At 52.1% G+C, this 13,652-nt stretch overlaps 1 protein-coding gene across 1 annotated transcript in view; it reads right to left on the bottom strand.

Moving 5' to 3' along the window:
- Window positions 1-10,517, bottom strand: part of LOC123345549 (zinc finger protein RFP-like) — a 31,005-nt gene extending 20,488 nt beyond the window's left edge. Inside the window, exons 1-6 of the mRNA XM_044982523.1 lie at window positions 10,098-10,517; window positions 5,776-5,871; window positions 4,961-5,191; window positions 4,247-4,269; window positions 3,598-3,713; window positions 2,203-2,262 (exon numbers count right to left, since the gene is read on the bottom strand). Of these exons, the coding sequence (XP_044838458.1) occupies window positions 2,203-2,262; window positions 3,598-3,713; window positions 4,247-4,269; window positions 4,961-5,191; window positions 5,776-5,871; window positions 10,098-10,514 (943 nt within the window). The 5' untranslated portion in view covers window positions 10,515-10,517. The remainder of the gene's footprint in view (window positions 1-2,202; window positions 2,263-3,597; window positions 3,714-4,246; window positions 4,270-4,960; window positions 5,192-5,775; window positions 5,872-10,097) is intronic.
- Between the last annotated feature and the right edge of the window lie 3,135 nt (window positions 10,518-13,652).

The raw sequence follows: 13,652 nt of genomic DNA on the forward strand, positions 1-13,652 counted from the left end.
AGCAGCAAAAGAAAGGAAGAGAGCTCTCTTTACATTCAGGCAGGGAAACTTCGCGTGGGGGGGGGGGGAACCTAGCTCCAAATATTGGTGGAGCAGAGCCCCTGATTATGAATATTCCTGGGGCTTTAGCTCCACGAGCCCATATAAGCTGGCGCCCATGGTCCTCCTGGATTATAGAGGACAGTGGGAAACAGGCTGCACAGTCCTTGGGCAGTGATGCTATTGGCTTCTCTACCACGCAGCAGCCTCCAGGGTCATAGAGACGGGATGATAGAAAGGTCACAGAGACAAGGGTGTGTGAGGCTAGAGAGGCTGATTTCCGGGCTCCCAGTGAGATATTCCCCCGCCCCTGCGTGTCTCAGGGACACAGTCTGAACCGGGATCCTACCCCCACCCAGAGCCAGGGTCGGATTCTCTCCCCAGGGACGGAGCCCGGCGGGAAAGTGAAGATCGGGGCCTCGTCACCAGCATCGATAAATGTCACCTGCCCCTGGTCACAGTCCAGACAAACCCGGATCCTGCTGGGGGCCCGGCTCAGGGGCAGGAGGGTCACAGGGGAGGTGAGAGCCTGGAACTGATCCCTCAACCGCTCCACAGCCCAGATCCCCCCCTCAGGGTTAAGGCTGATCCATCCCTTCCTCCTCACAGACTCTCTGGCCACCCCCACAGCCCAGCATCGCCCAGCCACCACCTCCACCTCCACCTCCACCTCCCAGCAATGTCTCCCCGAGGTGAATCCCTCACAGCCCAGCACACAGGCCCAAGTATCAAATCTCTCAGGGGTGTTGGGCAGTCGCTGCTGCCGTGTGTCTTCCCGTCTCACACTTTTCCGATCCTCAGACAGGACGAGGATGGGATGAGCCGTGTCTGGATCCAGAGTCACATTCACTGGGGAGAGAATCAGAGCGTTAGGGGCAGAGCTCGGCCCTGGGGGAGGCTGGGACCATTTCTCACATTCCCCAGCAGCCCCGTCCTGGCTGGGACAGGCCTGGATCCCAGGGAGCTGCCTCTGTCCTGGGCACCTGAGACTGAGCAGAGACGTCACTGCAGCTCCTTGGGGTAATGATCGATCTATCGGGGATCAATTTATAGAATCTAGTCTAGACACGATGAATCGATCCCTGAGCTCTCTCCCCCATCAACTCCGGTTCTCCCCCGCCGCAAGAGGCAGAAGCGGAGTTGATGGGGGAGGGGCAGTATCTTAGCTCGACCCCTCCCCCCCCCCGACCCCTTAGCATAGACCAGGGCCTAGTGTGTTTCTCATTTGCTTCCAGAAGCTTCAGCTCCCGGCTCCCCCTGCTGGGGCTGCTCCATTCCCAGGGGCACAGACACAGCCAGGAAGGCGTCAGAAGCTTTTCTTGAGCAGGGAGCAGAGGAGGCCGGTACCAGTTTTATACCCCAGAGGGAAACTCCCTCCCCTAATGCAGCCTCCACTCCCAGGCCAGGGAACAGAGAGGAAGGTGCAGCATAGAGCCGTTTAACATCAGAGAGTAGGAGGTGGCATTGGGTGGGGGAGCCCATTCCCCAGCCCAGAGAGAGGGGAGGACCTGCCAGCATCACAGGGAGAGCGTCTCCCCAATCCAGGAAGCAGGGAGCAGCTCCAATGGGAGAGTCCAGTCCTGCCCACAGGAAAGCAGGATGGTGGAGAAGAGCGATAGGGTGAAGTTGAGGGATGCGTTAGCCGTCAGGGCAGAGAGCTCTGTTCGGGTGCTGCTCAGTGAGTGTTTCTGTTCATCAGTGTGGGCATGAACTCAGCACTAAGGTTGGTGTCATGATTGTTTGTGTGATTTCGGCTTGGGATCTCCCCAGGAGTTCCGGACCCTTGGTAGAAGTTGGGGATGGGGCACGAGATCCCACCACTGGTGGCCCCGCCCACTCCGTGGCCCTGCCCCATTACTCCTCTTCCCACCAAGCCCTGACCCCTGGCCAGTCTGGGAACGTTGCCTGCTGGGGAGAGCCCTGGACCCTCCACCTGCCCTGGGTGGGTTTCTGGGGGGCCTGAGATCAGTCCCATGTCCCCGCTCCCCGTGATGCTCCACCCAGGGCAGGTGGAGGGTGCAAGGCTCCTCAGTGCTGCTCGGGCTCCCTGGGTGGGAGCCCAGCTCTGGTTTCTGGTCTGGCCAGGGGCAGGGTCTCGGGGGAAGAGGAGCAGGGGTGGGGCCTCTGAAAGGGGCCAGCGCCAGGAAGCTGCTGCAATCTCACCCTGTCTGTGTGCTCCGAGTGGTTCCCCTCTTTTTCTCTCCAGTGTAGATGGCAGAGTGTCTGGAGGGGGAAAGGATAAGAGAGGTGAGATTTCAGGCTTCGTATTTATAACAGCATCATCACTCTGATCTCCTAGAACTGTGTTTTCATCATGACACAGAAACAGACAGACACACTCAGGTATTTAATGTGAAAAGGACTGAAACCTCTTTCCTGTCTCATTCAGGCATCTCCTAGCAATGGAACCAACATCCTTTTGAACTCCCAACTTGTCAAAAGACATGAAATTGTAGAAAAGATCCTTGGGTTCTGATTCTGTTATCTCAGATCTGCTTAGGCTTCATCAGGGAAGTTTGAGTCAAAAGATTCAGGTCGCAGTTATGCTGGTACGACCTGAATGTTATATTGGACATTGGACAATGAACTATTTCTGAAAGAACTCTTTACAACTAAAAAGCTCGCCATCTCCGCTATGAATCTGAACCTCGATGAATCAAAATCATGTCTGTGTGTATATTAATCTTTTAACCATACTCTCTCTCTTTCTTTTGTTTTTTAATAGAATTTAATTTAGTTAAGTTAATAAGAAATGGCTGTAGCATGTATTTGGGTAAAATCTGAAACATTCGTTAACTTGGGAGGTAATGCGTCCGATCCTTTGGGATTGGTAGAAGCTTTCCTGATATACGATGAAATAAGATTTTCAGAAATCATCGTATTTGATATAAGGGAAAAGTTTCTTTAAGTGGCCTTGTAATTAAGTGATGTGTTCATAAGTTGCCATATAGGACAAAGATGTTTTGACCGCACAATGTGCTTAAAGACACCAGACACCCACAATGTGCTGCCTAGGAGCAGTTAGCAAAGCCCAAAAAATCCCACGTGGAGAAAAGGGTCAAAGTGACCCATGCACATCAGTGTGAAATGACTGGAAATGAACAAATCAGAAACGAGAATAACTTGAAAATAGCTTGGACAGCAAAAGTCTTTCCAGTTAGAAGATACTTATAATGCATAACACACAAAAGTGATTGGAAAAGAACTAATAAATATATAATCTGGATGTGTATAATACGTCAGACATTGTAAGAGGTAGTCGGAGCATCATAGGAGAAATGCATCATGACCCGCCTATGCCCCAGCAGAAGGTAACTGGGCATTATTTCTTTCAGTATGTCTGTCATTTCTGACTTTAACAGTAATTGTAATAGCCAAACATGCTTTTGGAACAAATAAGGGGTTGAATTAATCAGTCTGAGTGTCTTGGACGAAAGCATGTGGCATTCTCATCCAACAATTAAAAAGAAGCATAATCTAATTATGAACCAATTGACCAGTGCCATCTCAGTTTCAGACACTGATCCCAGTTTCCCCTCCTAGATCCCTTCTAGGTACCTTTGAACTTCCTCAGAGTCTCCAGTAGCGCAATAGTTTTCTGGGAGAAATTGCCGACTCGCTCTTCCAGTTCAGGAGAAATCTCCTCTGGCTGCTGCAACTTCCCCTTCTCACACCTGGAGAGAAACAATTTCCCGTGATTATATTTCATTGCGACTAGGGAGTCGCTGCTCTAATGGGCCTGGAGTTAGAATTCCCCTGCTTCTCCCAGCTGCAGAAATCTGTCCCCTAGGAATTAGACTGAGGCACCAACTCCCACCTCCCCAGCTCATTCCACACAGGTCTCCAAACGGTCCTCAGGCGGGAAATACTCTTGACCACTGCTGGCCTGGGCTGAATGGTAACCAGGGCCCCAGCAGTGACAGGCCCATATTCCATCTCCACTATCCTGAGGAGGCCAGTCCCTCATGGAGGTGACATCTCTGGGAAATACTTGAGGTCAGTCCTTCCCACTGAATGGAGAATCCCAGAGTTCTCTGTGCAAAGGTGAGATCCTCCTGATGAAGTTGATCAGAGAGATTTGTATCTAGAATGTGACCTTCCCCACACATTTTGCTGTAGGGCCCGGAGGAGATGCAGTGCTAACATCACCATTAAGCCCTTTCCCAGTATTGTGAAGTGCGAAGGGGAGTGAGAGGGAGCCACGTACCTGCTCAAGGTGCATCTGACATTCTAGAGGGGAGGGAGAGGAAGAGAGAGAGAGGAAAGACTGTCAGTTCCGTTTGATTCACACAGGGGATCCCAGGGAAGGGATTTTGCAAATATGGGGAAGAGAAGCCCTGCCCTGACACCAGGGCCATGGATTCCCTGAGCTAATGGGGCTTTTCCATCTCTCATATCTGTGTGTCTGTGACTCTGCAAAGAATAATAGTTATTCACGTCAGCAATGCATATGCCGAGTTACACTCAGATCTCTGACTGCTGGCTCCAGTGCTTATGATTCAGGAGCCCTCCCTTCCCTGTGTGAGGATCTGGGATGTTTCTAACCACAGGTGCTGGCTTCTAATTGTCCCTGGGGGTGCTCAACCCCAGACCCTGCCCACACTCCACCTCTTCCCCAATGCCACACCCCCACCCTCCCTCTTCCCGCCCCCACTCTGCCCCTACCCAGCCTCTTTCTGACCCCTCTTTTGTGCACACCCTATCCCCACTCCTCCCCCTCCCAGTGCACACCACGGAACAGCTGATTGAGGCAGGTGGGAAGCACTGGGAGGGGGAGGAGTTGATTGGCGGCTAGGAGGGGCTGGGGGCAGAGGGAGGAGCTGGCTGCCAATAGGTGCTAATCGCCCACTAATTTTTTTCCATGGGTGCTCTGGCCCTTAAGCACCCATGGAGTGGGCACCTCTGTTTCTCCCTGTCTCACCTGCAGGAATTCGCTCGCTGGCTTCTGACACTTCCCCTCCAGCTCACTGATCAGCTCACTGAGATGGGAAATCTGCTCGGAGAGTTTACTGACATTTTCATTCTGGATCCTCACAATCTCCTCATCCAGCTTCTCCAGCTGGGCCAGCAGGAGTCGCTCTTGTTCCTCCAGGAACTGCCGCAGTTCCTGAAATTCGGACATAATCTTCTGCCTCTCGGTTTGTGTTTGTTTCTGTATGAAAATATGGAAAGGGCTGGTCAGGGATATGAATGGCACCTGGGGTCCTTTCATGGAGAGCTGAGTGTGCAGGAGGGAGAACTTCATTGAAACTCCTAAGATTTCTGACATTTGACTCTACCTTAGGGAGAGGACTTTCTCTCAACTTCCCCTTCATGCCCTATCTCTCTGAAAGGGAGGTTTCCATGTCTGTCATGGTCAGCATATGTTATTCGTGGTCTCTGGGAATTCAGACCCAGAGCAGCAGGAGGCAGGACTCAGCACTACACTGACAGAGACACCAGAGGAGAAAAAAGAAACAAACATGTTAATGCACGAAATGACCAGACACATGGACAGCACCTCACGGGGACATTCAGTTCCCTTGGGGGGGATTTCTGGGCAAGCCACAAGAGCTAGACATTATCTCATCCAGTGAAATGGAAGCTTAGGGCTTGTCTACACATGAATCTAACCCATCAATCCATGATCATGGAGAAACACACACAGGTCCATCTTCACCAAGGCCACACAGGAATCTGCCTCCAAACAGACCTCCCACTGCCAGTCCCTGCTGGGTCATAACAACAGGCACCTACCAGATACTTCTGGCTTTTCCCCTCTCCAGTCACTTTCAATCCCAGCAGCTTTTCTCTCTCATCCCTCAGAGTCTTCAACTGGGCCTGGATTCTTTCCTGAAGAAACAGAAAGGATTTGGGAGCTTTTATTTGAATGGCTGAGAGGGGTGTGGAGCTTTTTGTTTTTCCATCCAAACCCCAAGATGACTGTTGGTCCTAATTGCTTTGTGACATCAGGGGCAGCAAGGAGATGAAACCTTATCAATGCAGACTGGGAATGTGTCATATTCTGACTTGTTACCAAATCCGGTTCAGTTTTTTCAGTAATTAGAGAGAGATCTCAGTTATAACCAAGCTTTACTGGTATTTGTGAATTGATTAGTGGTACAGCACATAACAGGACACTGGAGTCACATGGGGCTGAATCAGCAGGCTTTTTTTTAAAGAAGTTTTAACAAACAAAGTGATACAAATCCCAGAAGCCACCAGGGTTTCATTATGGGCTAGGGACTGCGCTGGTTAGACAGAACTTGTCTAAGCACCAGGGCAAACCCCATGAGACGTCGGGAGGCCGTTCGTCTGGTTGGAAGCTGCACAATCCCAGTTTTTTGGAACACTATTCCCAGGGGTGAAAGTGACTTAAAAGACTTGCTGGTACTCCAGAGTCCTGTGGTGGTGGGGAAGGGCTTCAACTAACGGGGTTGGGGCTTTTAAATCAGGATTTAAAGGGCTTGGGGATTCAGCTGAAGCTAGGAGCCAGGCCCTTTAAATCATCCTTGGTGCTACCAGCTGCAGAGATGGCTGGGAGCCCTGGGGTTTGGGCAGGAGTGAAAGTAATTTACATTTCTGACCCATAATGGTCCAGTCGCAAGCAACCCACCTCTCCTATGTACTTCATGGATCCCTCCCATTGCATGACATAGATAGAGAACATAAAGCTACTATTACTACTACCAGTACTGTCTGTAATAAAACTTTACTATTGAAATAAGCCTGAAAAAGTGAAAAGTCACTGTCACATTTTAATCCGTGTTTTCCTCCTCCTCCAGCCAGGCTGCGGACACTAGGCTCTGTGCTTTCTCCCTACCTGGCACTGAGTAGCAGCTGCAGGGGCTTTCCTCTAGCTTGCAGCAGGGAGACTGGCTGAGGGAGGGAGAAGCCTGCCTCCTGCATAAGAACAGTTTAAACTCAGCTATTCCCTGCATAGTTCAGTAACATTTCAAAGATGATCTGCAAGCAGTTTGGACATCACAACCATGATCATCTGCTGGGAAGGGAATGGGAGAGATTTGAACTTGGAAATGGTTCCTGATTTTGATTGTGTTTTTTGTGTATAGGAGATCTCCTCATCCCAAGGGCAGAAAAGAACTGCCCCTGCTAAGATCACCCACCCCACCCCAACAACAACTGGGAGTGAAATTAACAAGGATGCCAGAAAAGGCTTCTAATCCTGGGGGCTGAACTGCGTAGGGAACAGCTGAGTTTAAACTGTTCTTATGCAGGCAGCAGCAGCAGCAGCAGCAGCAGGCATCTCAGCCAATGTCCCTACTGTAAGCTAGAACTTAGAGGAGAACCCCTGCTGGGGGTGGGGCAGGAGGAATGCAGAGCCTTGTCTGCAGCCTGGCTGGAGGAGGGGGAGGGAGGAGATGAGAAACCAATGTGACAGTGAGTTTTCCCCTTCCACCTGCTTTGATTAGCTCTGGATTTAAGCTGTGCAGCCAAATGCTTGTATTTCTTGTGTATAGACAAAAGCCCCTCATCCTGGGGGCAGATAAGGACTGCCCCTGCCATGGTCAAACACACCCTCCTCTCCCCACTCCCCGCAGCTACTGTGAGTGAAATTAACAAGGATGCCAGAAACCGCTGCTAACCCCAAGGGCTGAACCACTCCGGGAACAGCTTAGGCTTTGGCTACACTTACACTTCAAAGCGCTGCCGCGGCAGCGCTACCGCGGCAGCGCTTTGACGCGCTAAGTGTAGTCAAAGCACCAGCGCTGGGAGAAAACTCTCCCAGCGCTGTCTGTACTCCACATCCCTGTGGGGAATAACGGACAGCGCTGGGAGCGCGGCTCCCAGCGCTGGGGCTCTGACTACACTGGCGCTTTGTAGCGCCGCAATTTGCAGCGCTGCAGAGGGTGTGTTTTCACACCCTGCTGCAGCGCTGCAAATTTGTAAGTGTAGCCAAGCCCTTAGTTTAAACTATTCTTATGCAGGGGGGCGGGCTTCTCCCTCCCTCAGCCAGTCTCCTTTTCTTACCGGTCCTCGTACCGACTTACTTTCACTCCTGACAATCCCTGTCCAGTAGGGACCCAGCACTGGACATGAGTTTGTCCAGTGAAAAAGAAAAAGGAGGAGACTGAGGACGCAGAAGGACACCGTGAGGGCGGGGGCAGGGGTGGGACCAGCAGAATGATGAAGGTGGAGGAAAGCTGAAGAAGGTGGGGGAGGGCCCATGCTAACTGACTGATTCAGATGCAGGAGGGCCCATGCAGGCAGGCGTGGTGATGTCCTATGTTCTGGGGATGCCTCAGTGGCCATCCTAATTGGACATGCAGATTTGTATAAAGAACAGATGGGGTTTGCCCCACTGCAATGCCCTCTGGGTAGGTCCCCACTGTCCCATTCCCTGGTAAAGATCTCGGAAGCAGTGCATTCTGGGATATTACAAAACCTGCCTGGTGGGACTAACAGAACGGCTCTGGCTGGTCCTTGCCAAGTACACAACAGAACAGGTCAGACTGGCACTGGTCAGCTCCAGCTTGGAGTTAGTTTTGCTTCAATCCAGTGAATTCCAGTGGTACTTGGCATGGACCTGAGCTGTCTGGAGCCCTTTTGTGTGCAGGCTCAAGGTGCTCGGGGTCCCAAGCATTTAGCGCCATGATCTCCTCCAGTGCAGGCTGACATCATCTGAGTTTAACCCCTCATGGAGCAACACAGGAGTTCAGAATCCCAGTGGGAAACCTTGTCTCTGTGCTGAGCCTGGGAGTCTTTTCTTCCTACTTTTTGCACTTCATCACTGCTCAGTGTTGCTGAGGGGGGCAGCGTAGGCTAGTGGCTACGGCACTTGGCTTGGCCTTGGATAAGTGGGGGTTTATACTCAGCTCTGACACTGACCTACTGAGTGACCTTGCACAACTCACTTCCCCTCTTTGTGCCTCAGTTTCTCCTCCCACCTTTTGTCTCTCTTGTCCAGTTAGACGAGGGGTGGGCAAACTTTTTGGCCCACGGGCCACATAGGGGTTGCAAAACTGTATGGAGTGCTGAGTAGGGAATTCTGTGCCTCCCCAAATGGCCTGACCCCTGCCCCCATCCACCTCCTCCCACTTCCCACATCCTGACTGCCCCCCTCAGAATCCCCGACCCATCCAACCTCCCCACACTCCTTATCCACTGACCGTCCCCTCCCAGGACCCCCCATCCCTAACCACCCTCCCAGGACCCCACCCCCCATCCAACCACCCCTACTCCCTGTCTCCTGACTGCCCCGCCCCCTATCCACACCCCCGCCCCTGACTGGCCCCTCAGGACTCCCATGCCCCATCCAACTGCCCCCTGTTCCCAGTCCACTGACTGCCCCCCAGGACCCGCTGCCCCTTACCCAACCCCCCGGCCCCCTTACCACGCCACTCAGAGCAGCACGTCTGGCAGCCTTGCAGCCCACTCGGAGCCAGACACGCTGCCGCGCAGCCCTGCAGAACTGCGCAGCCTCACCGCCCAGAGCACTGCCTGCGCAGCGGTGTGGCTCCATGGGGCAGGGGGGACCACGGGGCGGGGCGGTTCTAGCCTTCCCAGCTGGGAGCTCAGGGTCTGGACAGGATGGTCCCATAGGCTGGATGTGGCCCACGGGCCATAGTTTGCCCATCCCTGAGTTGGACTGTAAATGGCTCAGGGGAGGGATTGTCCCTCACTGGGTTTTCTACAGGGCCCCCTGCAATCGAGGTCAGATCTCATCTGGGGGCTGTAGGGGCTGCTGGGATGCCAATAACAATAATAAACACTGTGATCCAATCAGTAATAACAGCCACAGCTTGTAACTCCCCCTGCAGCTCTTGTGAATCAAACCTCACTGGTCATTTAATAACTTCTGGTCTGCAGAGAGTTCCCTTAGTTCACTGGTGGGAGCTGGGTTTGAAAAGGATTCAGCTGCTCAGAGAAAACTTTTCCACATCAGACAATTTTTAAATCTTTCTGTTCCCTTTCTTGCCAGGCTGGAGTATCATTAATTTGCACAGCCTCTTTCATGTAATGAGGGCTACACACAGCTGAGTGACACAGTTACACCTGTCTTAGGAAACTTGTGATGCCAAATTTATTACCCATAAGACTGGACAGCAACTCGGTACCTTGTACTCATGGGCGGCTTCCTGTATGGGAACCACTGTGTGAGCGCGGTGAGCCCGGGACTCTCTGCAGATCACACAGATGGGAGTTTGATCCTCTTCACAGAACAGTTTCAGAGCCTCCTGGTGTTCCCCACACACCCCGTCCCCTCCTCTTCCCTTTGTTGCCTGTAAACTCAGTCGCTTGGCGATTTCTACCATGTTTGCCAGCTGCCTGTTGGGCCTGAGGTTTCCCTGTTGCACAGTTTCTCTGCACTGAGGGCAGGAGGCGGCTGTATCGGATCCCTCCCAGCACTGGCTGATGCAGGCTCGGCAGAAATTGTGCCCACACTCCAGGATGACAGGTTCTGTGAAATACTCCAGACAGACGGGACATGACGCTTCCTCCTGGAGACTTTCCACAGGGTTTTCTGCAGCCATGGCTTCCTCTGGGCAGAGTAACAGGGTTAGTTTCAATTTCCTGAGTTCACACTATGCCCCACCTGCAGCAGCAAGGGGGTGTTTCCCTTCCTGGAACTGACTCCTGTTCTTTGTTCAGTTGGAAGGGGCCTACCTGTAAGATTACAGCCCTGGAGGCTGTGGTGAGAAATTTACCACTAGCGCTGTGGTCTGGCAATCAGCCATCTGTGCTGGTGGGGAGGGTCACTGGGGCTTCACATGGACGTCAGCTCTCCCTGTGAGGATGAGCCTGCAGGAGCAGGGTCTGTGTGTCTAAGGCGCGATAGTCAGATTTGGTGGAATTCTTTTTTTTTTATACTATATAATTTTGACAGAAAATGTTCATTTTAAGCAATTTTTATATTTATTAATTTAAACTTTCACAGTTGCAAAAAAATCCCGGTTTCAGCATTTCATTCCAATTGTTACCAATTTAAATTTTCAAGGCTGTGGAAAATAATGGGGGGATCAGACAGTATTTTGGTCAGACCAGAACTATTTAATGACACTGGACACTGAGATTCAAGAAGTTGAAGCTTTAGAACTGTTAAAATTGTCTGTGAGCAGCTAAATCTCCTCCCTCCCCCAGCAGCTCCCCCAGGACAATAACCCAATTCCTCCCTTCGCACCACACAGACTGAGGCTGAAAGTCCATCTGATGGCGGCTCAGGTGCCTGTGGAATGTGCTGGGATCTCAGCCTGGGCACTTGACCCTGTAACACAACCACGCCCAGTAAGGCCTGCACTGATTTTCTCCCTGTTTGTCAGTCTCAGCAGAGAGGCCAGGGACTCAGTGCTGTACTGAGACCAATCTCCTCCCCACCAGGTGAGGGCTGGGGCCCAATGGCCAAGGGCAGTGGGCGTGAGGGGAGCTGGCACAAGGGGTCCTGCACTGCACAGGGTGTGGGACAAACAGAGAGCTCTAGGGGTCCCTGGTTCAGTGCTGGGTGCGCTGGCCAAGACAGCAGCCGTCACACCTGTTCTTAGCCTGGCGGCTCCTGCTTCTGTTTCCCTGCACAGTCTCCCCAGCAATACGGGACTCCTGGCTCTCTGCAGATGGCAGTCGGTGTGAGGGGAGCTGGTGGTGGGGCTCCTGCGCTGTACAGGGGATGAGCTAACCAGAGATCTCCTGTCCCCAAGGCTCTGATAGGGAAAATATCCCCCCACCCCGCTTATAGGCCCATTTTTTTTAACGTATCTTAACCCCCCTTGATTCGCAGGCTCAAGGCCTGTAGCTAGAACAATTGCTATGTAAGAGCAAAGGTTGGAACTTCTGCAAAACTTGTTTGTCTGTACAAGGGGCACGGGGGAGCGGGTTGGGGATGAGACCAGAGATAGAGGAACTGAGGAAAGGAACAAAGAGGGCCCATATGTGCCAGCTCAGTTAGAATGAGACAAGAGCCTTATCCAATGCGACCGCAAAGGAGGGGTCTTAAGGCAGGCAGACCACCAACGAAAACTGCCAAAGAACAATAACAGGAAAAACCAAATATGGAAAAGTACTGAGCTAGCTTGCTTAATTTGCCATTGATAATCCCAAATAAGGGAAATTTAGTAAGTAATGATTTGTGGTTTTAGCCTTTATAAGCTTGGTGAAATCCGTTGAAGAGAGGGCAGCCACCCCTTGCATGGGGCCATGCTAACCTTCCATGCATGCATGCCTGTATAACAATAAAGGTGCCTCAGGCTGTCTGATCTAAAATCAAACATGTGGCTAATTTTCCACAACAGCTCTCAGGCCACTCGTCCAGCCTGGCTGCAGGAGGGGATCTGGGGACAGACAGAGGGGGCCTGGGAGAGTCTGCGGGGGTAGCCACCTGGGAGCAGACACTGAAATCCAGCGGTGGTGAGAAAGGCAAAGGGGCAGGTGCTCAGGGCTGTGTCCCTTAAATATTCACAGCTCATGTCAGTGAAGATGCTGATTGGATGCTCACTGGGGGTTGAACCATCAAAATTATAATTCAACATACAATGGATCTTAGTATAATTGGTGTCAAACAATGACTGAGAAACCGTCACCAGCCATTTCCCCAGAGATGCTGATAACCTGAGTGTTAATAAACTTCTTTCGCAAGCAGAGACCCCACGGCACAAGAAGATCCCACGACCTGATCTGGTGCCTCTTGAAAGCAGAGGCAAGATTCCCACTCACATAAAAGGCTTTTGGATCAATCTCTGAGTGACTTGGTCAGACATGAGTGCCATTCACTGCACCCCAAAACTGGGTTCTCTGCACATGCAGTGCAGGGGGGTTGGGGAGGTGAAATCCAGCCCCCTTCTGGGGCCAGGACATAGGGCCCCAGCACAGCACAGCCTGTGCATCGTAAAGTCAGCCCCTCCCCCAGCCTGTGCTGGGGTGGGTGAGAGGGGCTGGCACTGGGAAGAAGATGGCACCGCGGGCAGGGGCTGTTCCTCATGGGGAGGAGCTGATCAGCTGCCCTGCCCTGCCCTGCACTACCACTGCCTGTGACACTCCGCACCTGCCCAAGGCTTGCAGTGGCCTCCTGCCCCCAAACTGTGCCCATATTAAAAAATGGGCAGAGCTCAGTGGCCTCACCACCATGGTCCCTGGTCTTCCCTGTTCTAGTGCCCCTGGATCTCCTCACTGCTAAATGGGCTAGTTTTAGGGCTTTGTGTCCTGGCCACTGTTGCTTTGGTTGGTAACTTTAGCTACAATCCCAGGGAGATGTTTCCACTGAAATTTTCTCGTAATTTAAAGACAATCTTCTCCTAAATCTCACCCTGTCTGAATGATTCTAGGGATTTCCCCTTTTTCTCTCCAGTTCAGACAGTTGGCGATCTCTGTATGGGAAGCTAGACTTGGGGGAAAGCAGCATCCCCGCGGTTATATCCACGTGCTGTACCCTCCATAATATTTGTCAAGGGAAGGGTGAAAGATTCAGTCAGGCATGGACCTCCGAGGTTCAACGCCTGGAGGTTGAATTTGCACAGCCAGAGAGCAGGGGCATGGGCGCCAGCTTATATGGGCTCGTGGAGCTAAAGCCCCAGGAATATTCATAATCAGGGGCTCTGCTCCACCAATATTTGGAGCTAGGTTTTCCCCCCCCCCCAAAGTTTCCCTGCCTGAATGTAAAGAGAGCTCTCTCCCTTGCTTTTGCT

This window comes from Mauremys mutica, chromosome 12, assembly GCF_020497125.1.
Source record: "Mauremys mutica isolate MM-2020 ecotype Southern chromosome 12, ASM2049712v1, whole genome shotgun sequence".
NCBI lineage: Eukaryota > Metazoa > Chordata > Testudines > Geoemydidae > Mauremys > Mauremys mutica.